At 55.7% G+C, this 22804-nt stretch overlaps 2 protein-coding genes across 3 annotated transcripts in view; one reads left to right on the forward strand and one right to left on the reverse strand.

The window, feature by feature from the left end:
- The first annotated feature begins 71 nt into the window (after window positions 1-71).
- On the forward strand, window positions 72-15957 carry MMP21 (matrix metallopeptidase 21). Its single transcript, XM_056795284.1, has 7 exons — window positions 72-4248; window positions 8140-8176; window positions 8294-8764; window positions 9014-9388; window positions 11825-12082; window positions 14076-14248; window positions 14498-15957. The coding sequence occupies exons 1-7, from the start codon at window positions 4087-4089 to the stop codon at window positions 14798-14800; spliced, it is 1779 nt and encodes a 592-aa protein (XP_056651262.1). The 5' UTR covers window positions 72-4086; the 3' UTR covers window positions 14801-15957.
- An 83-nt stretch (window positions 15958-16040) lies between these two features.
- Window positions 16041-22804, reverse strand: part of EDRF1 (erythroid differentiation regulatory factor 1) — a 37933-nt gene continuing 31169 nt past the window's right edge. For both annotated transcript variants that reach the window (XM_007478229.3, XM_001367546.4), the window contains 3 exons: window positions 20001-20116; window positions 18037-18191; window positions 16041-16813 (listed from right to left, as the gene is read on the reverse strand). In XM_007478229.3, coding sequence (XP_007478291.1) covers window positions 16636-16813; window positions 18037-18191; window positions 20001-20116 — 449 coding nt within the window. In that variant the 3' untranslated portion in view covers window positions 16041-16635. The remainder of the gene's footprint in view (window positions 16814-18036; window positions 18192-20000; window positions 20117-22804) is intronic.

A 22804-nucleotide genomic window follows, 5' to 3' on the forward strand; every position in this document is an offset into this window, starting at 1 on the left:
TGAACCCGAACCTTCCCAGAATTGGGACTCTGCTCCAGGGCCAAAGAGCCAGGACAGGGGCGAGGCAGTGGAGGTGAGCCAGGAAAGGCCTCCCGACCCCGGGGGCTTCGCACCTGGGCCCCTGGGAGTGGGTCACGGCATGTGGTGGTCTGGAGAGGGAGCTTTGGAGACCAGGAAGCCCCGGACCCTCGGAGAATGCTGGACAGGCCTGGACAGGGGAGGCAGAGGCAAGCCAGGAGGGTTGTGGCTTTCCTCAGGTCATATGGAGTCCGGCCAAGGGCTTTATGGGTAAGAGCTCCTTGGAGCCTCCCAACAACCCTGGGAGTGAGGTGCTAGCATTATTCCCGTATTACAGATGAAGAAACGGACGCAGGGTAAATGACTTGCCCAGGATCACCTAGCTAGGAAGTCACACCTGAACTCAGACCTTCCTAACTCCAGTGTGTAGCCAAACTGTCAAGAGCCTAGCTGGACAAGGCCTTGAATGGCAGACCTTCCACCCCACAGGGACCTGACCTCACAGCCTTTCTGGCAGTGCCCCTGGGAAGCCCAGGTGCCCGCACCGTCATGAGGTGCCCAGGGGCTGCCCCAGAAGGGAGCCGGGCTCTCCTTCCCATTCTCTTTACCATCCGAGTGGCCTCGAGTGCAGGCTGTCTCTCGTTGACGTTGGGGGTTCAGAGTGACGTGTGTGGCCCAACGACTACCGCCTGCCCTTGGGCATGACCGATCCCAAGGGTGCCAGGACACAAGGGAGAAGCCCCCCACCCACCCTCGCTGGCCGCGATGGCTCCGGGCAGCAGGTTTGGGATTCTGGTGATGAGTGTGGACATGGTTCAAAGCAGCTCCACAATTATTGGGTGCCAGCTGGGTGCTTGGGCAGAGGGTGCAGAGATGCCCTGGGGGAAGCCACATTCTCCTGGGATGAAGCTCCTGCTGTGGGCATGGCACCACTACGGGCAAGGGGGCAGAGGGACCACTATCCTTACAGGGGGCAGCCGGGCAGCTCAGAAGGTGGAGCCTCAGACCCTTCCTGGCTGGGTGACCCTGGACAAGTCACTTCACCCCCACTGCCCAGCCTTGACCGCTCTTCTGCCTTGGAGCCATTACACAGGCCTGATCCTAAGCTACAGGCAAGGGTGAAGAGGATGAAGAAGGATGGCTTTGGAGCTCTAAGAAGCCCAACGTTCTGGGCCTGGCAGGGGTGAAGGGCGTTGTGTCTGGCACACAGCAAGCCAACAGGGGCCGGAGGGCGGCCCCTGGGCCCCTACTTGGAGTTTAAGCCAGTGCGGCCAGCTGCCCGAGCAGCCAAGGCAAAGCCCCTTCCTGCGTCCGCCCTGCCCTCCCTGGAAGGAGGACAGTTGAGCGAGGCCCTTAGCAGGACCCCGGAGAGTTTCCAGTGATGGCGATCGCAGGCCCGCTAATGAACCGCAAACACAGCCCACGGGATGTCCACAGACGCTGTGTGCTTCCACCCCTGCGGAAGCCACTCTCCAGGCCAGGTGGCGGCAGGCTCCTTGCAGAGCTCGTCCTTGGGGAGGCGGCAGGGGCTCTTCACACCTTCCTGTCCCGAGCAATAAATGGATGGAGAGGCGCCTGGAAGCCAAGAGTCCGGCTCTGGCCACGCGGAGCCGAGCGAAGGGCTTCTCAGGCCTGAAGGACCCAGCGCAGAGGGTCCCGGCTGCCTCCCAGGCCTCCTTCAGGGAGATCCCACCTTCTGCGAGAAGCCTCCCCAGACCTCCTCCTGCTCAGTGCCTGCCCTCCGAGATGTGTGTCCCAGGGGGGCAGTGCTCGCCTGGTGTCTCCCCCGCTAGATTGTGAGCTCCTGGAGGCCAGGCACCAGTTTGAAGCGTTTTCCCTTTCTGTGTATCCCCAGAGCGCTGTACAATGTCTAGTGGACTTAGTGACTGGCTGACCGACTGGGCTGCCTCACGAGGTAAGGAGGGCACCCTGAGGAGCAGCCTGGGCAGCCAGGGGATGGGGATGCTCCACAGCAGCCAGTGGGGATGGAGGTAGCCCCCGCATCTAATCCTGCGAGTTCTTGGAGGACAAAAGGGCCCTGCTTGCACTCGCTTAAAACCAGGACCTTCGAGTCCCTTGGACAGCTTGTTCTCGAGTCCGGAATCCATGGACAATCACTGGGGGAGGGGGGCAGATTGATCCCCTGCTACAGACAAACACTCCATGCTGCCGTCAAATTGCTGCTCCCTTTGGGTATTATTATTTAGCAAGAATAGGGACAATAAGGGGGCAGCTGGGTAGCTCAGTGGATTGAGAGCCAGGGGAGGTCCTGGGTTCAAATTTGGCCTCAGATACTTCCCAGCTGTGTGACCCCGAGCAAGTCACTTAACCCCCATTGCCTAGCCCTGACCACTCTTCTGCCTTGAAGCCAATATGCAGTATCGATTCCAAGGGAAGGTTTTTTTAAAAAATAGGGACAAGAGCCTATAGTTTTCTTTTTCTAATTTGTCTCTCCCTCATCAAGGACCTCAGAGGAGCAAGCTGAAAACTTTCAGAACCCTAGGACACGGCTAATTCTAAGACTGGTGCAATTACTACCATCTCCCCCACCCCCCAAGCAGAATTTTGCTGCTCTGGATTCCAGCCCAGGCTCAGAGACACAGCCAGTCTCCTACTCAGTCCTCATCCACCCATCCCCATTCTCCTTGTTCACAGATTCAAGCTTCAGGTTCTTGACTCACTCCTGGTCTACCCTGGAAGGCTTTCTTGCTCTGGTCACCCGTGCCCCAGATTTTCTGGTTTGACCATCCCTACTAATAGCTTTCTGTGTGGATCAGTGCTAGAAACAAGTATTTACCACACTTTCCCCTTCTGTTATTGATCATTATTGAGGCTAGGGCTCTTTTCTGATCTGCTGAGAGAGCTGGGCTGTTGTGTTCATGGTCGCCCTGTCATCTGAGCTGGAGATTGTGGTGTCATTCAAGGTCTTCATGACCCTGTGGACCTTGGCACAGCAGACCCTTCATCCTCCACTCTCTCTGAAAGTCTATCCAAGCTCTTGTTCCTTGCTTCCATGCCGCCATCTGCCCCCCCCCCCCCCGGCTGTTGTCTTCTCCTTTTGCCCCCGATCTTTTCCATACATCAGACTCTTCCAGTGACCCTGGAGCTGCACGCTGAGGAGGTACACTAAATGAGATTTGCTGGAGATGGGGGGAAGGCCATAGTGGGAGCTGGGAGTTTCTCATCCAAAGGAGAACAAGAAGGTCAGGAGTGAGTGCTGTAGGGGAGGAAGAGGACGACGACGACGACGACGACGACGACAGGGCATATAGGGCTTTGGAAGCCAAACAGGGCTTTCTGTTTGGTCCTGGAGATAAAAGAGAGTCGTGTTGATTAAATAGGGAAGCGGCATGTGTTGGAGGAAGATCATTGATCACTTTTGAGTGGAGGATGGATTAAAGAGGGAGAAACTTGGGGCGGCAGAATTAGAGGAGAGAGGGGCCATTTGGGAGAAAGGCCACAAAGGTACGATTGACAGGATTTGGGGGGGGGGGAGAGAGGGAGAGCGGAAGATGCCCAGATTCCGAGCCGGGGGAAAGGAGGAGGATGGTGCGCTCAACAGTAAGGAAGCTGGAAAGGGGGCAGTTTGGGAGTGGGGAAGATAATGAATTCTGTTTGGGGCAAGTTGAGTTCATGGACTATCCAGTTTGAGTGACTGGAAACATGAAAATGGAGGTCAGGAGAGAGACTGAGACGCGAGTCGGCTCCTAAAGAGAACGGCTGAAACCAGGGGTGCCGAAGAGATCAAGTGAAACAGTCAAGGCAGAAGAGCTCAACGAACGCTTGGCGAGCGGTTAATCGATGAGAGCTGATGAGCTCGTAGATGGCCAAGCAGGTCCCTGACAAGTGGGCATTAGAAGGTGGCAGCCAAGGGGTCTTCAAAGGGCACGTTTCCCTCCGGCCTCGCCCCGGGGCAGCACACTTCACAGTGTGGTGAGAACTATTGCAGAGAGCTTGGAGAAAAAGGAGGGGGAGGGCTCCAGGATATAAAGAGGAAAGAGGCCCTGCTAGGAAGAGAAGGAAAGACCAAGAGGAAGGGTCAGGGGGTCTTCTGTCTTGACAAGTGCCATGCAGGCTCCTCTGGGTCTGCCCTGGACATGGCTGCTCTGCTTTCTGGCTGCCCCCTGGCCCAGCCAGCCAGAAAAACTATTCCACAGTCGGGACCACTCAGACCTAAAGGAGTCTGTCCTGCGCCAAGCAAAGCCTGTCACTGACCTCCATTCTGCTCAGGTAAGAGACATCTCTGCCATGTCAGCCCCCTAGCACTTACACCCAGCACACTGCCCGCCCCTCCCCCAACCTGAGGCCTGTGGAAAGGCTGCTTTCTCCAAAGGGCCCTGGACACGAGGGCTTGGCCCTTCACCAACTCTGCGATCTCCTCCTAACGGCAGCCCCAAGCCTTTACGAGGGTGTCCGATGGACCAAGAACGGATGGATTCTTGTTCTCTGCCTTCTTTGGGGCCAACACGCCCAGAGCGATGGAGGCCTTCCTGAGAGCATTTAAACCTGTTTGCCATTTATTTTGCCCTTTTTGTTAAGGAAATCTTACTGTCAGGAATCTCCTTGGGACTCAGGATGAGGTGGGGGGCATTGAATCCAGCAGCCAAGCAAGGCAAGAGCAACTGGACTGTTATTTGTCCCAGCATCTGAGGGAGGACCTGCCTTAAGATCATCAGAGCATCCAAGGGTTGGACATCCACTGATGCCTTATTGTTGGGTACAACCGACTTGCCAATAAACCTTTAGGTGATCCCCATCACAGCTTAGGTCACGGACAGGACAGGACATGGTGCCACCATGATCCATTGCGTCTGCCTTGAATCTTATCACCAGAGCTGAGAACCCTTGGTTTTATTTCCATTGTGGTCGCCATATTTGCCATTCTTTGCTCTGTCACTTAGACCAGAGGACAATAGGCCCCTAGATCTAAAGCTGGGAGGAGCCTCAAGAGACCATTCAGTCCAATGCCCTCATTTGGCAGACGAGGAAAATGATGCCCAAGGAGGGGAAGGGGCTTGTCTCTAGCCACACAGGGAGTAAATGTCACAGGTAGGATTCTAACCCAGGACCTCTGACTCTAGAACCAGCACTCTTTGATCATGTGCCTTCCCATGTTTTCTTCAAATTATTCACCTTGGAAGTAATATTCCATCATATACTTGTATTGTCATTTGTTCAGCAAATCCTGTGGATGGGCACATGCTTTATTTACACATTGAATCCTGCCCTGAACATTGCGTACAACAGATCTTTTCTAGCCGTTAGCAACTTCCTTGGGAGCCGTCTCTGGACCAATGAGCCTGAGCATTTTTTTTTAAACCCTCACCTTCCATCTCTGAATCAATACTGTGCATTGGCTCCAAGGCAGAAGAGTGGTCAATGGGGGTCAAGTGACTTGCCCAGGGTCACACAGCTGGGAAGTGTCTGAGGCCAGATTTGAACCCAGGACCTCCCATCTCTAGGCCTGACTCTCCATCCCCTGAGCCACCCAACTGCCCCCTGAGCCTGAGCATTTTAATAACTGTTCTTGCAGAATTACAACATTCTAAATTTGTTTGGTTTTTTAATTTTGAATTTAATCATCAAGAAACAAACACTTGAAGATTCAAAGAACAGGAAAGTCATTCTCTTATGTTTGTTTTTTAAGGAGATACTATATTTGCACATATATGTGTATGTGCATATACCAGCCTCAGACACTTATGAGAAGTGTGATCCTGGGCAAGACAGTTAACTTCCTTGGGCCTCAGTTTCCTAGTCTGCAAATTGGGAATAACACCATATACCTCACAGGCGTGTGGTGAGGATTAAATGAGATATTTGTAGTGCTTTTGCAAACCTCAAGCAGTCTGTAAAGGCTAGTTACTATGTATATGTGCATGTATACATGTGCACATGTGTGCCTTCAGACATATAGGTCTCTGTATACTCTATGTCCATAGCCACATGCTAATAGACTCCTGAGTCTCCCCAATTACAGTATCATCTCCATGAGGGCCCACTGGACTAACAAGTACTTGTTGAGGGAGTTGTTAGGTGGTTCAATGGATAGAGAGCCAGGTCTAGAGACAGGAGGTCCTGGGTTCAAATCTGACATCAGACACTTCCTAGTTATGTGACCCTGGATAAGTCACTTAACCCTGATTGCTTAGCCCTTATGGCTCGTCTGTCTTAGAACCAATACACAGTATTGATTCTAAGATGGCAGGGAAGGGTTTAAAAAAATATTCCTTGTTAACTTGCTGTGTTTAATGAGGGTTCCCCTTCTGAACTTCCTTTTGTGTCCTGGTCATTTAAAAAGACTTTTTGTGAAGCAGGACACTAATACACTGCTGGTGGAGTTGTGAATTAATCCAGCCATTCTGGAAGGCAATCTGAAATGATGTGCAAAGGGCTTTAAAAGACTTTGATCCAGCTATAGCACTGCTGGGTTTGTACCCCAAAGAGATAATTAGGAAAAAGACCTGTACAAGAATATTCATAGCTGCACTCGTGGTGGCAAAAGATTGGAAAATGAGGGGATGCCCATCAATTGGGGAATGGCTGAACACATTGTGGTATCTGTGGGTGAAGGAATACGATTGTGCTCAAAGGAATGATGAACTGGAGGGATTCCATGTGAACAGGAAGGACCTCCAGGAATGGATGCAGAATGAAAGGAACAGAATCAGGGGAACATTGTATAAAGAGGCGGATACATTGTAGCACAATCGAATGTAACTGACTTTACTACTAGTAACAATGCAATGACCCAGGACAATCCAGAGGGACTTATGGGAAAGAACACTAACCACACTGAGAGAGAGAACTGTGGGAGCAGAAACGCAGAAGAAAAACATATGACATCACTTATCACATGCATATATGGGTATGTGATTTGGGGCTTAGGATTTAAAAGATTGCTCTGTAGCAAAAATGAATAATATGGAAATTGGTATTAATTGATAACATTTGTACAACCCAGTAGAATTGCTTGTCAGCTCTGGGAGGGGGAAGGGAAGAGGAGAGGGAGAGAAAATGAATCGTGGAAACGATGGAAAAATGTTTAAAAATAAAAATTAATAAAAAAAAAAAGATCTTCTATGGACACTTCATCCCACGTGATCTTCAGAATAGTCCAGCCAGTTCCCGGCTCCTGCAGGGCATGATTGTGCCCATCTTCCCACAGCCCCTGCACTGTGGACCTTCCCCTTGACCAGCTGGTCATGCCCATGAGTGCCCGCAGGGTCCATTCCCATTAGGCTGTGGGTGCCGCCTCTTGGCCATCCCTTCATTCTTGTTGTGTCTTCACCCCAGTTCCAAGTCCTTTGGTCTGAATTGACTCATGAGCCAGGAAACGCCGGCTCATGTTCCTCTTGCCCTTCACGATTGACTGAGCAGCTCCTCACACCAACCCAATGAGGCCATGAGTGGGGATGGCAACAGCCATGCATTAAATAGGGAGAGGATAGAGAAGTTCATCTATTGGAGCTGGCCAAGGCCACGTACACGATCAATGGTCAGTGAATCAACGTATGTCAAGAGGGAGAGGGTCCCTGAAGGCATCGGGCTCAATGCTTCTGCCTTTTCTGGCTCAGCCATCCTGGGATTCTCCATGGAAGAGGACCTGAATCTCTGGTTGGTGGGTTGGCAGGCAGAGGGAACGTACATCTGGTCGTGGGAGGCAGTCACTGGTGCGGGTGGCCCAAGGGAAATGGGCTGTCAAGTCAGTTTATTTTGGGTGGAAGGTGGAGGAGCCCTATGCAGCGAGACTGGAAAGGTAGCTGGTGGAGGGCCTCAAATGCCCAGCTAAGAGCCATCTGTGGCCCCCTTTAAGACAGTTCAGGGTCTTCCTTCTGCAGGAGGCTCTTCCTGCCCCCACTGCCCAGCCCACCTGAGCCTTTCCCTCCAAGGATACCTGAAATATTTTTTCTGGGTTTTCCATATGCCCATCTGTGCCTGTGTCTCCTGGACAGAATGTAAGCCCCTTGAGGGCAGGGACTGCTTTGCTCCCCAGTGCTGGACACACAGCAGGCGCCTAATAACTGCTTAACTTATAACGGCAGCGTCCTGTTCCCAATGGTGTGAGAAGGTCAAGCCAACGGCAATGCTGGAGTGATGTTTTTGTTTTTTTTATTTCAGTTGTTCTTATCCAAATATGGCTGGACAGAGGGGTCCAGTGGGGGGACAGCTTCCTCCCCAGACATTTTGGGGCCCAGCACTGATGACAAACCGCCCATGGAGCTTAGAGATCTCCCTGGTGTACAGGAGGCGACTTCCATGCCAAGGCAAAGAGGGGAACTCCTGGCAGCGGGACTCAGCGGAAACCCAGGCCTCAGGGAGGCCATCGCCAAGTTCCAGTCCTTTAATCGGTTACCAGTGACTGGACAGCTGGACAAAGCCACCCTGGCCGCGATGAACCAGCCCCGGTGTGGCATGCCTGACCACCAGCTCCTGGGGGCAACAGTGCCAAGGATCATGCCCAGGGGAGGAAGCTCGGACCCAGGTCCCAGAGAGCACCCCAAATGGCTCTCGGCACTGCTGGGCAGGTGGAGGCCGAAGAGGAGCCCCCCGCAGGCTTTCTCCAGGAAGTTGCTGAGATGGAGGCTGATGGGGGAGGGCTACAGCAGCCAGCTGTCCATAGAGGAGCAGAGGTTCGTCTTCAGGCTGGCCTTCCGGATGTGGAGTGAGGTGACCCCGCTGGTGTTCAAAGAGGACCGTCTATCTCCCCCAGCCCTCGTAGACATCAAGTTGGGATTCGGAAGGGGTGAGTCGAGCGGTCAGTTGGCAAACCCTGGTGACCACTTCTGGCTGAGCATTGCCCTGTTCCAGTCCTACCCCCACCCCCAGCAGCAAACTGCCCCATTGCCCCCTGGGCCTCACTGTCTTCACTTGTAAAACATGGCGGGTGGAGCCAGGCGGCCTCGGCATCCTCATCCGTACGAGGCAGGAGTCCGGCTTCTCCCCGTCTCTTCACTACGGCCCCCTCTTGGGCACGGGTGCCCCCCCTCTCCAGGCCAACACCTGGGCTGCAGCCGGCCCTTCGATGGCAGCGGCCAAGAGCTGGCCCACGCTCGGCACTTCGGGGACATCCACTTCGACGACGACGAGCACTTCACGTCCCCCAGCAGCGACAGCGGGATCAGCCTGCTCAAAGTAAGGGCGCGGCGCCGGCCAAGCGACGGAGGGGGGCCGGGGGCCGAGGCCGGCCCGGGGAACGCGCTGAGGGCGGCTGCGGCTCCTCTCCAGGTGGCGGTGCACGAGATCGGCCACGTCCTGGGCCTGCCTCACCTGGACCAGGCGGGATCCATCATGCAGCCGGGCTACACTCCCCCGCAGACCGAGTTTGAGCTGGGCTGGGAGGACAGGAGAGCCATCCAAGCCCTGTACGGTGAGCGGGGGCCCCGCGGGGGACTCCCCAGGAACGGGGCCAGCGAGGCGGCACCCCGGGGGGCTCCTGGGGGAGGGGGCGAGAGGCCTCTGCTTCGCCAGCTGCTCCTTTTGGCCAACAGAATCAAGTGGAGTCCAAACGGCGTGGGCAGAACTTCCTCTCCTGCGGCCCCGGGAGGCAGGGCAGGGGTCATTCTGGCCACCATCCCCCTCCCCCCCAGGATGAGGGAGAATCATCTGCCTGGAGAAGATCCACGACACTCAGGGAGCCTCTCTGGAGTCCAGGCTTGGCTTCCAGCCCCTGTCTCAGCCCCAGCCTCTGGGGTGTCAGGGAAGCCTCCGGCCCTTCAGGGAGGGGGGCGCCGGGGAGCTTCTCCAGCTCAGCCCCTCCCTCCAAAAGAACCAAGGTGGGACGAGTTGGGGGTTCAAGCCTGTCCCCTCACTCAAGCTCTTGGAGAAAGCCTCTCCCACGCACATGCGTTTTAGGGAAACGTTGGACCTGGAACCCGGGTCTGCCGACTTCAAGTCCAAGGCTGGCTCTCCCTGCTTTCCATCACGCGTTAATCTTTCCACATCCCAGCGTTTCTGCGTCCAGAAAACCTCTGAATTTCCTTCTGCTGTTCAGTCTCCTGCCCCCCTCCTTCCCAAATCTCTTCTCCATCCTCCCTGGGTCTCTTCCCCCATTCCTCAGCCCTGCTCCGGCTCCACACTCCTCCCTCCCTCATCGATGGTCCTCACCTCGAATCCCGCTCCCTCATCTGGCTCCTCACCAAAGGCCATCCTGGGTGGCCTTGGCTGCCCCTCCCACACTTCCCAGACCGGCTCCCTTCCGGTTCTCATCTCCCCGGGCTGCCCTGCCCAGGGTCCCCACTGAGCACCCGAGAGAACAAGAAGGTCCTCATCGCGCACGATCGGGCGATCGAAGCCAAGCCCTGCCTTCTCCACTCCTTGTTCTCACTCTTGGACCCATCCGCTTCGGTCGGCAGCCGGGCCCAGGCTTCCGCCTGTCTTTCTCTCCTCCTCGCCGCCCTGCCGGGGTTCTCCCGGCTCTGCACGCTTCACTCTTCCTCAGCCCAAACAGGTCTTCCCAGCTTCCCCTGAAATCATCCTTTTGGTCCTTCCTCGGGGACAGAAACCTCCCATCCCAGCCGCTCGAGCCCCCTTTGCTCCCCATTCTTGGCAGTCACAGCCAGGGCAGCCGTCGAACTCTGGGGACACGCCGGCCCCTCTTCCTCCTTCTCGGTCTTCTCTGGGACAGAGTGGAAGTGCTGCTGCAGGGTCGGAGGGCCGGCAGTTTCGTGGCCCTCCAGAATGACCTGCTCGTGGCACCTGGGACCGTCTCCAGCTGCCCCCCTCCCCCCAATCTGGAGCTTCCTTTGCATTTATTTCCTTGATCGTGGAGGCGGCACTTTTCCACATAGGTTCTGAGAGCTTTGATGTCTTCCCCTGTTTCCGTGGGGTGGGGAAGACGAAGAGGATGACGGCCGGACTAGAGAGAAAATGTTGAGGAGCTGGCGGGGAAGTGGGTTCCATTACGATCGCTGTGCCAGTGCCTCTCGGATCATCTCTATCCAGCAGCTGTCTGTCCATCTGTCTGTTGGTCAGTCTGTCTTTCTTGCCATCCATCCATCCATCCTCTTTTTGTCTGCTTGCCTGCCTGTCCATCTGTCCGTCCACCCATCCATCCGTCTGTCTGTCTCTACCTGGATTTCAGTCTTCACACCCCGAGGTACTGGCTGTACTCTTCTAGATGATGCAGGCACAGAATGGCAGGCCTGGAGTCAGAGAGAGTTCAATCTGGCCTCTGACACTTACTAGCTGTGTGACCCTGGGCAAGTTGTTTAACATTTGTCTGCCTCAGTTTCCTTAATGATAAGATAGGGGTCTGGGTAGTCCCGACCTTCCAGTCAGAATGAGGATCAAAGGAAATCTGTGAGGCACTTCCTGCGGTGCTTGGTCCAGGGTGGGCAGCTTCCTGCTGCTCCTCTCCCTCTCCCCCTCCCCCCGTGGGCCTTCTCGTGGCTTCCTGTTTCTTGTTTTCCTATGCAGAGATTTTCTCTTCCCCTCTTGGTTGCGTGGCCTCTGCCGCCCTCTTCTCCCGCCTCCACGGTGCTGCCTTCAGGACAGGAGCGCAGAGCCGCCCTCCGCAGGAAGACTCCTGATGCCCCAACGGTCTTGTGCCGTGATTGCTCCGCACTTATGTCTGTCCCTTCGTGGGTCAGAGGTAGAGATGAGCGAGGGGCAGGGAGGGATGGCTGGAAAGAGATGGAGGCGCAGCGAGAAGAGACGGCTGGGTGGGTGGCTGGACTTGGTGTTCTTGTTAGGACCCAAAGCCCGGAACGGGCGTCCCTGTCCTTCCGCCGACGGCTCCTCTTCCCCGGACACCCCCCCGCGTACCCCGGGGCCTGACCAATTCTTGTGGATTATTCCGTGTCAGGCTCGTGCGAGGGACCGTTCGACACTGCCTTTGACTGGATCCGCAAAGAGAAGACCCGCTTCGGGGAGCTGGTCGTGAGCTTTAGCACCTATTTTTTCCGCAGCGGCTGGTACTGGCTTTACGAGAACCGTCACAACAGGACGCGCTACGGGGATCCGATCCTCACGCCCGCCGGATGGCACGGCATCCCCTCTCGGGACCTCGACGCCTACGTCCACGTCTGGACATGGACGAGGGACGAGCGCTACTTCTTCAAAGGTACGCGAGTCCTCGGGGGGCTCCGTCGCTCCCTTGCCTTTTGAGGCACCAAAGTGTGAGCATAAGAGAATGGGCTCGTTTCTGCCCGAAGCTCAGAGCAGAGGGATGCTGCTGTGTCTGGAGCAGTCTGGGAAGGATCCGCAGGGAAAGGGGGGGAGGAGAGGCGCCTAGAAACAAGGCTCGGGGTGGCCGTGCATGCGGGACAGAGAAGACAAGCCAGAAGCCTGAGCTAAGGCTGAAAGGCGCCACATGAGAACCGACAGAAGCCCCGATGAAGCGCCTGCTGCATTCAAGCCCTGTGCTGGGCCCCAGGACACGACACGTCCCGCTTCTCTCTTCCTGGAGCCTCGCACAGCAGAGTTCGGGCGGCCACCTTCCTAGCCCACATCAGGCCACGAGAGTCTGTCAAATGTTCTGCTAACCAGGGGAGACTTAGCAGCATTCCTGAAAGCGTCCCCAAAGGAGCATCCTCTGCGGTGTTCTCTAACCGTCCTTTTAAGCACCCATTCTAGAAGGTTTGGCCAGGAACGGACGTCAAGCTCGCTGTCCTCCAGGTTGGAGACTCCATTCTCCTCCCTTTCTAAACATGGGGGATGCTTGCCCTGTGGATCTCCCCCCCTCGGGGGTTGCTCTTCTATCCACCACCCTATTCATGGAGCCAACCTTGCCCCGCAGATGGGGGATCTCGGACACGGCAATACCATGTTGAGGATCTACGCATGGCGGACACCTGAGAGACCTTCTGGTCTGACTCTCATTTTACAAGGGGGGAGGGAGGGGGTCCACAGCCCACCACCAGGGTTCGGGCTTGACCTACAGCCCCCTTTCCACTCAGTGCTTTGGGGGTCCATCTCTTCTCCTCTGGAAAATGATCTTCCGTCCTCTCACGCCTTCCAAGTTCTGAATGTCCGTCATGAGCCAGTGGAGACCCACCCCAGGCACACGGAGAGCCACAAACAGAAGTTGTTTTTTGATCGGGACTTCTGTTACCTCCAAGTAAAAATCAATGGACAAACTCATGGAATTTTCCTCCATCCTCACCCTGGCAGAGACAAGTGATTGGCTTAAAAATGGTAGCCAGATGACATCCTGGCCTTGGGATCGAGAGTTTTACATTGTCGAGTCTCCTGTGGCTGAAGGTAGATCTTTCCATGTTGGAACTCCCCAAAGGAGCACGACGACTCTCCATGGCATCATTCAGAGAACCCCCATCAGGGAGGGCGTCGTCACTGTGGGGGAGTCAGAGCTTCCCAGCCTCTGGGCTTCATTTGCTCAGAATCCTTTCACAGAAGCGCCCTAAGAATGTCCTGAAGTGCACACCCAAATGGCCATCCCTTGGGCTGCACCTTCCCTTTCATACGAGCTCCTTTGGTCACGGATGGATTTAGGACATTTTGTAGCGTGGCTAAGTGAAAAGGTGCCTCTAGGGCAGTGATGGCGAACCTTTCAGAGAGCGAGTGCCCACATGGCATTCCTCATCGGCCTGCTGCTGGCTCAGATGGGGGGGGGGGGGAAGCATCCCACTGGGCTACTGGGCGGAGGGGGTGATGTCCTCAGGTGTTCATGGTGGGGATAGGGGGAGCACAGAGCAGCCCCCTCTGGCACGCTCCATGGCTCTAAGCCATGGCCTGACTTTCCTGCTAATAAGGAAGTCTAGCAACCCTGGGCAAGTCACTTTGCCTGTCTGCCTCAGTTTCCTTCTCTATAAAATGGGGATAATAATGGTACCTGCCTCACAGGGTTGTGGAGAGGATGAAATGAGATCATTGTAAAGCTCTTGGCACGGTGCCCGATACACAGGAGGCACCATATTATGAACATTGCTCACAAGGGAGCCCACAGACTTCATCCTCCTCCATTGCATGGTCTCAGGCTCCAGTCCACACCAGCGGAGGAGACTGTGGGCTGACCCAAGGTAGAAGCCAGTGCAGCAGGCCCACTGTTAATGCTCTTTGCTTCTGTTTCCAAAACCCCACTGTGGCTGGGCCATCAGGGAATCACTATTGGCGATACGACAGTGACAACGACCAGGCGTTTAAAAAGGACGAACAAGGCACCAGCTATCCCCGGCTCATCTCGGAGGGCTTTCCGGGCATCCCGAGCCCCCTGGACACAGCCTTCTACGACCGAGGGACGGGGTTCATTTACTTCTTCCAGAAGTCTTCCGTAAGTAGATGGCTCTGCGACCCTTAGCTTTTGTCCGCAGACCCACCGTAGCCGGGGGGGCTCCTGACTTAAACTTGGCCCTTGGGATGTTGCTGAATGACTGCTTGTCTAAGGAGCCTAGACAGGGTTTAAGCTTGAGTCCCTGGTCCCGTATGATAACTTGGAGGTGTCTGAAAGGTCTGGGCATCTCCCTAAAAATCGGTCATTCTCCCCCCAAAAGAGGGTCTCCCTTTGCTCTGTGTCCGGCAGGTGTATGCGTTTGATGTCAAGAGAAATCAAGTCGCTGAGTCTTATCCGAAGAGGATGATGGATGTTTTCCCGTCCGTGACGCCCCAGGACCATCCAGGTGGAAACCTAGATTCGGCCTACGTCTCCTACGCACACAACGCCGTCTTCTTCCTCCAAGGCAACGTCTACTGGAGAGTGGTGAACACCAGGGACCGCCAGCACAACCCTTCTCTTGCCATCAATGGGCTGCTTCCCAGACAATACATCTCGCAGAAGTGGTTTGACATCTGTGACGTCCATCCTTCCACCCTGACGATGAACTAGCCAAACGCCGCTAGAAAGGGCAGACGGGCAATGAGGGAAAAGCCCCCGCGGCTCGGGCCGAGCATCTCTCCTGGGAAGGCGGAGGGAAGGGCTTCCTCCCCGACTCTCTGGGATTCTGGGTGGGAGGCAGAGAAGGGGAAGCCTGGAGGGGAGCGGAGGAAGGCTCGTCTCCCTCGGCACAGCCACGGCCGAACCCAGAACACAAAGTTCTCATTCCAGCCAACTTTCCTGGAAAATGTAAGGCCGGCCAACGCCCTCCTTTGAGAAGGCCCGAGGAGGCTGCCTGCTGTCCCCACGCTACTAGTCCCGTCCCTCCTTTCTCCAAGCAGTTTTCTGTGCTCACTTAGACGCTCTGTGCTTAAAGGACGGGATGGCAGCCTCAGGGAGCAGCCTGGGCTGGAGCACAGGGATCTCGAAGCACCCTTTGGACGCTGGCTGGCTGCTGGGCAATAACCCCCCCAACCAGGACGCAAGACCCTTTCTCATCTTTAAAAAACAGAAGAAAAGGAGCTGGCGGGTTTGATGGGGAATGACTTCAATGGGAGCCTGTCATTGGGATGCTGAGGTCCCAAGTCTGAGTGTCTGCCCCCAAGGACTAGTCAGAAGTCTTTCCTTCCTTCTTTCCGCCCCATTTTACACAAAAGCAGCAGGAATTGTCACAGGAACAGAGTGGGGGGGGGGCCACCAGGGGAGGGGGATGGGCAGACACGGGACTGGGAGCCATTTCTGCTCATGGATTTGCACCAAAAGCCCGTTGGCCGGCCGACTGCCCAGGCTGAGCAGCGCCCATCCAGGGAGTGTCTGGGGGTTTCCCAAGGGCCGACAATGACCGGCACGGACGTCCCGGTCTGCAAACCTAAGCCGAGGGGCCCACGGTGACGCGCCTCAGCCGATCTGGGCTGAGGATCATGAAAACTGAAAGACAAGGAGATGGCAGAGAGGAACCAAGAAGCGTCCCGGCTGCCTCCACGCCAGCGACGACGGAGAGCCCGGGCTTCTGTGAGAACGGCGCCTCCTACCTCCCATGATGTGGCCGCCCCGGCCAAGGGCTGGAGAGTCCATGTAAGAAGTCTGAGTGTTCTCCGAAAGCAAACCAACGGGCACGCAGCACGCACCCCGGCGCCCAGCCAGAGCCCACGGTCATCGTCCTGGCGACGGCTGCCTCAGGCTTCCTGGAGCCTCCGGGGTCAGCCCCAGTGGGGAGTCCAGGCTGAAAAGGGAAATGCCACAAATGGATACGTTTCTTTTTAATAAATATATTTATTTAAAATATCTTTCTTGCCTTTTATTCACAGTTTCAAGTTCAAAAAGAAAAGGGTAATGATAGCATTTTCTTTCTTGATCAACTGCCATATTAAGTCCGAGTGGAGCGTGAGATAATCGGCCAAATGCCCACGAGCCAGATTGTGTCTGGAGAGTCCAGGCCGGGAGCTCAGAGGTCCCTGTGGTGCCCACCCCAGTCGGGCCCTGTGGGAGCTCGGGGCCCACTCAGCTCTGAGGTCCCGGGACGCCTCTCCACAGTGGGGGAGTCTCTCGCTCCCCCACTTCGAGCCAGGCCTGTTCTAAGGAGAATGTCGAGTCAAACGCACGAGCCCGAGTCGGCTCGGGCCTCCGCTGACCCCCGTGTATCTCTCTCGGCACCTCCCGCCAGACCAGAGCCCGCCTGCCTCGGGATGAAGACAAAGGGGTCCCCATCCCGTCCCTCCTTCGCGCTCAGGATGCAGAGCCTCGGCAGAAATCGAACGAAGCACCGCACGGACGGACGGATGGACGACAGCCCCGGCCCCCGTGTTACAAGGCACTGATCACGCTCGGCCGTGGGCCGGTCGGGCCAGTCAGGGGGGCGGGGGCGCGGCTTCGCCGGCCTCCTTGCCAGTGGCGAGCTGGCCCATGAGGCCCAGGATCACGTCGATCCTGTCCAGGAGCGTGGCGTGCTGGTTGGCCGTGGCCCTGAGCAGGTGCGAGTACATCTGCTTGTTGGTCTGGAGCAGCCCCTCCTCGTCCTCGCTGTGACTGCTGGGAGAAGACAGGGCGGTCAGTGACGGCGCGTACGCACCATCTTGGGTGGCTCTGGGCACTCGCTGCCCCCAGCCTGGCATCTCCCCTGCCCCCAGCTTCCCTGACTCAGTCTCCTTTTCGGTCAGCGCCCCGAGGGGAACGAGCTGCCTCCTCTGGGAGGGCCCGGGATGGCCGAGCTCCTGGACTCCTCCCACCAGGTCTGAGCAGTCACCCGACAGGTCCGACTAGGCCAGGAGCAACAGGAGTTCTAGGGATCCTCCTGTGAAATCTGTCCTAAATTGTCAGCAAAGCTTCTGGGAACTCTCCTCAGGGCTTAAAGGTCTACTCTGGTGCAGCCGGGGGCTCAGGGATAGAGCTCCAGGCCAGAGACAGGAGGTCCTGGGTTCAAATGTGGCCCTGAGCAAGTCACTGAACCCTCACTGCCCCGTCCTTCCTGCTCTTCTGCCCTGGAGCCAACGGGCAGCGGGGACTCCAGGACGGGCGGGAGGGGTTCAGACAGTAAAACACACAAAGGCTGCGACGTCATCGAGCTTTCTGGAGGAAGCGGCAACCAATGCTGCGCTTAAACTCTCCCCAAGCCCCGGGTCCTCTGGGCCGGGCTCCAAGCAGAGCCACCAAATCACAAACCCGCTGAACGGCACCAAGCGCCACCCGCCCAAAGAGACGGCGTTCAGCGCACAAGTGGGTGCGGCAGCAACAGCAGGACCGGGTCAGAGCGGATGGCATCGGGCTCCAGGGGACGTTGACTTCTCCCTGAAATGGCCCCCACCACGCCAGCTGTAGGAAGAGGCCCACGCGTGGCTGATGCTGCTGGGATTTATCTCCGGCACAGACCTGACCCCCCCCCCCCCCCAGCCTATACAGGGCTCACGGAGACAGAAAAGCTGAGGAAGAGCAAAGCAGCCCCCGGAAGGAGGCCGGTCCGGGGCCGTGCAGTCCCGGACAGGTCACCGAACGGCCAGAGGCTCTGCAGGGCCGAACTTGGCCCAGGCCACCAAGACCCGAAAGACAGACGGTCTGGCCCAGGAGGGAAGGTCTAGTGGGAATCGTTTGTGGACTCGAGCCTCCGCAGCTGGCCCTTCTGGAGATGGATGATACCGCCCAGACCCCATGGGGGGGGGGGGGGGGAAGCCCCTCCCCTTCCAGCGGCCGAGTCCACCCACCTGGCCAGAGCTCAGCCAGGATCAGACAGACCAGGCCAACTGGGCCCCACTGACCTCATTTTCTTCTTGGCCGCAGACAGCAGCTTGATGGACTGCAGGAGGAGGAAGGCCAGCCGAGACTCGAAGATGCTGAGCAGCTTCACCACCTCTTCCCTGTGCAGACTTGCAGCTGAGGGGTCGGTGGCTGAGCCGCCCTCGTCACTCTTACTCTGCAAAGAGAGGGCCTTCCCGGTCAGCTTGGGCCATCTCAGAAGCCACATCTGTCTAGTGGCTGGGGGGAGGGGAGGAGGAGGATTCACCATCAAGCCTTCGCCCCGGGGCCAAGACACAGGAAGCGAGAGGACTGCCCTCGACATCCCTCCCCTCAGCCCCCCAGAACTGAGCTTGCTGCCCTGGTCCTCAGGCCCGGGCTAGATTCCTCAGGAGAGTTTCTCCAAGGACAACTATAGGACTTGGGTGGATGTGGGGGAGGGGAGAAGGTGCTGAGTTTTCCAAGGATGGATGGGGACATCCCCGAGATGCTGCTCCTTCATCAAAAAGATGTGCAGATGCCGCCCCCCAGCAAGGACTGGGTCACTGTTAGTTACAGCAATCAGCAGGGCCAGGTACTCCTTGGGAGGCCCCAAACCACTGTGGCCAAGGTCGGGAGTCCGGCACCGCCGGGGGGCCACAGGCCTCGTGCCTCCATTTCCTCTGGGTCTTAAATCCCGATTCTGTCTGGTTGAGGCTTGAGCACGTTCAAGGGAACAACTGAGCCACAACGACACAAATGTATCCGATGGGTTTAGAAATAAAGAAAATGGCCTTCCCCGTCCGCCTCGGAAGGCAGCTTAGAGCCTCGTGGACAGAGTGCCAGGCCTGGAGTCAGGACGACTCACTAGCCTGAATTAAAATCTGACCTCAGACACTTCCTAGCTGGGTGACTCTGGGCAAGTCACTGCCGATTGTGGTTTCCTCCCTGCAAAATGAGCTGGAGGACGACACGGCCAACCACTCCAGATCTCTGCTAAGGAAACCCCCAACGGGATCCCAGCCATGAGCTTCGGCACAGGATGCCAAAGCCAAGAGCCAGGGAGGCATCTCACAGCACGGGGAGCCCCTGGCCGAGGCCGTGTCCTCAGCTGTTCCTCCCAAAACCTGTCTGAGGCTTCCCTTACGTAGTTGGGGATCAGGCTAGTCCCTAATCCTGCACCTCCTCCTGCTGAAGGGTCCCAAATGTAAGCCCAGGCAGGAGCCTCATCATGAGGGCCACCAGGGAAAGCTAAGCAGCAGGAAAGAAAGCAAGCCAAGGCAGGAGGAGCATTTCCCTGTGAGATCGGGGCGCTGCCACCCCAAGGTAAGATCTGTCTCCAATCCGGAAATCTCCTCTGATTTTCATCAGTCAAATCAAACCAGCTGTGGAAATGCTCTCCTAAGTCTCTTGTAACTTGGATCTAATGTTTTTAAAGGCATCCGTTTTAAGAAGCTACTGTGTGAAGGAAATGTATCCTCCCTCTCTGGGTCCCACAGGGGACATCCTCTTGTGTTGGCTACCTGCACACCTGGCATCAGCAGCAGGTAATAAAAAGGGCTGAGCAGGAAGTTCAGGCGCGCTCAGTCTCTGGCACTCCGTCTACAAACTTCCCTGCCGGGTCTGCCAGAGGAGCCACATGGAAAACTTAGATTAGGGCCCTTTTCTCTCTCTCGCTCATCTTCTACCTACAAATAATGCTAACAAGTGTTATTAAAATCTAAAGACTGACTCCTAGTTTAATCTACACACCATTATTTAAATAAAACAGAAGAAAAATTCAAGTGGGAGTGCATAGGGCAAAGGCAAAGCCATATTCTCAAAGGCGCGCGCACACAGCGCGGGCCGGGCAGCTGGTCTTCTTAAACGGCCAAACCAACCCCTTTGTACAGCAGGAAGGGCAAGGCTAGCAGCCCGTTTGGGTTTCCTGTTCAGGCAGGCCTGCCGCCCCTCCTAAGGGCCTGACCCACGAGGGTCCAGAGCCCAGAAGGGCTGGGCCTCTACTCACCTGCTCGCTCTCCTCAGTAAGCTCCTTTCGGATGAGCTGGAATGCACGCTGCGTTTTCATCATGATATCAAGGGCCCCAGACAAGGTCTTTAATTTCCCAGCGCTGCTGTTCTGACCTACGAGAGCAAGCAGAAACGTGTTCCACCTAAGGGAATGGATGGGAATCCTGTAAGAGAAGGGAATGGATGGGAATTCTGGGGGTCAGTGAATGAAAACTGTGTTAAACCCAGAGACATGCCTGGCTCATGACCAGGAGGGAGAATTCAGGAACAAACTGGAGAAGCCGCAGAGATGGACAAACGACAGGAAGCGCAAGACCCCAGATGAATCTAAGCTCCAGCCGGAGGGACCACACTGGGCCCCTTCCTTAAGGCAACAAGACCCAAACACGGATTAGAGAACTGGAAACAAAGTTACTAAGGTTCAGTTTAAAAAACTTGGGCCTCCTCCTCACTAACATACTCCCCAAAGGGCCAGCAGGTTCTTGGGCAAAGTCAGCACAAAAGGCCAACTACTGGTCACTGGTTTGGGCTCATATGCCACCCTCCCCATCTGTACTTCAATGAGAGCAGACCTGCCTTGGGGCCTCAGGGTGTTTGCTTGGGGCTGAAGTTTGTGCCATCTTCCTTAGGACCAACAGCTCACACAGGAAACCCCGTCAGAACCCACGAAGCACCTACTGTGCACACCAGAATTGGCCCTGGAGATTCATCCCACGCAGGAACTCTCAAGGCCCCTCCAAAACTCCAGCCCTAACTCTACAGGAAACCCTTCCTCCTCCCCAGCAGCTGGTGCCCTGGAACCATTCGGGTCATCGAGGGTGTGTTCTACCCTGGGCACGTCGCTGACCCTTTAGTCTGAAAGCTCCTTCACCCAAGTCTTTGAACTTCGGGTGCCCCGTAGTACATGGTGGTTGTTGACCGAGTTGAGCCTTGAAGCAAACCAGGGATTCTAATAGGTAGATAAGACGGGAAGGTTACCAGGCAGGGAGGCCAGACTGCAAAGACACTGACTGACAAAGGAGTCAGGATGCTGTGTGGCCCAGCAAGCTGGGCCTAAAGAGAACATGAGAGAGGAACACCAAGTCTGACAAGGTTTGTGTGAACCAGACTGGCTTTTCCATGCCCAGTGAGGGAGCCTGGGTGTGCCTCGCCAGGGGCTCCTGGAGTTGGGGGGAGCAGGGCAGTGACAAGGTTGAATTGGTCTCCCAGTAGCTCCATGATGGATGGAGGGCAGACAGGACAGAGTGGGAGGGAGGAGAGAGCATCACCCACTCTAACCACACTGGCAGGTGAGAGAGAGACAAGGACGCTGGTGCTATGGCAGCCCGAGACCATGAAGAAGGGAGGTTGGTGTGACACAATCCTCCTATCCTTGCCCCAGCTGCTGTCTGGCCCACAGGAGGGTGAGGCCCTCCTCATTCTTGCAGGCTAATGAGCTTGTCAAAACTTTAGGGAAATTCTAGAAAGAGGTGCTAAAAAGGAAAGCAGTTACACCCTTATTGGGATTTCTGGACTCCTGGGCAGGCGGGCAAGGGCAATGTCCAGTCAGCCTTGGGGAAGAACATCTCCAGCTCCTCTTAAAGAGAATGAGGGGAGGTGGGGACCCGATGATCACAACCCACTGGCTGACAGGTTGCCCAGAGGTCTCAGTTGGCCACAAGGAAAAAGCACCAATTCAGACACTTGGGCACAACAGCCCCAGGTCCAGGGACCAGGGGAAGAACAGGACTCACCAATTCAAAAGTTTGTCTGGAGAAGATCTAGGGTGCTGGTGGGCTCAGTGAGACCAGGAAGGCAGTGGCCAGAAAAGCCAAGGTGATTGTAGTGTATCACAAGCCCCTGTGTGCCCTTAGTCCCACAGGCACCATGGGCAGAGAAAAGGCACTAACAAGTGCTCAATGTACCAGGGCCTTGTGACCACAACATGAGGCTTCCTTGAAGGAATTGGGGATGTTCAGCCTGTGGGAAAGAGCCTCTGGGGGTCTGAGAGCTGTGCTCAAATATTAGGAAGGTTGTAGAATAGGGATCAGACACATTCTAATTGGCTCCAGAGGCTGGGACAAGGAAAAGTGGGTGAACATCACAAAAAAGGCCAATTTAGCATCATGTGAGGAATAATTTTTCCAACAGGAAGAGCTACCCCAAAACACAATGGACTACACTAAGGGGCAGGGGGTCACCCCATCTGGCAGCTGTGATGCCTGAATGAAGGGAAGGCAAGAGGTGGCCAAGGTCCATGCTACAATTCTGCTGTGGAGCATCTCTGGGTCAACTGAGATTTATGGATGTTTAAGATGCCAAGAAGTCACTAAGGAGTGTGATCTCCTGTAACTTTCCTATCCAGTGAGAGACTAGGGATAGGACCATCTGGAACACACAGTCAGCATTTAATCCATATTCTAGGATCTTCCAAAAGCAGCATTAATCACAGAGGTGCTCACTGACCTATCATCAAGGCTTACCAACCAGCAGAGGTGAAATTTGGACAAGGGCTTGCTTCCTGGCTCCCAGGCTCTCTGTCTCTACCCACTGTTCCACAGTACCTCACAAGTCAAGAGCATATGGATGGAAATGGAGCAAACAATCCAAAGTACCATGAAATAGGGAGTGTGCCATCAAAGTATTCTCTTCCCAAGTCTGATGCATCTTTAAAGCATTTTCCCAAGTGCATCTATTTGCAGGAGTAATTAAAAAACCAACCCTATTACTATCAACTCTAAAAAATGACTTGTCTGCTTCATTTATTTCTGGGGGCCTGTGGGGGACTTAGCATCTTCAGCTCTGACAGCTGGCAAAGTTTTT

Source organism: Monodelphis domestica, chromosome 1, assembly GCF_027887165.1.
Source record: "Monodelphis domestica isolate mMonDom1 chromosome 1, mMonDom1.pri, whole genome shotgun sequence".
Taxonomy (NCBI): Eukaryota; Metazoa; Chordata; class Mammalia; order Didelphimorphia; family Didelphidae; genus Monodelphis; species Monodelphis domestica.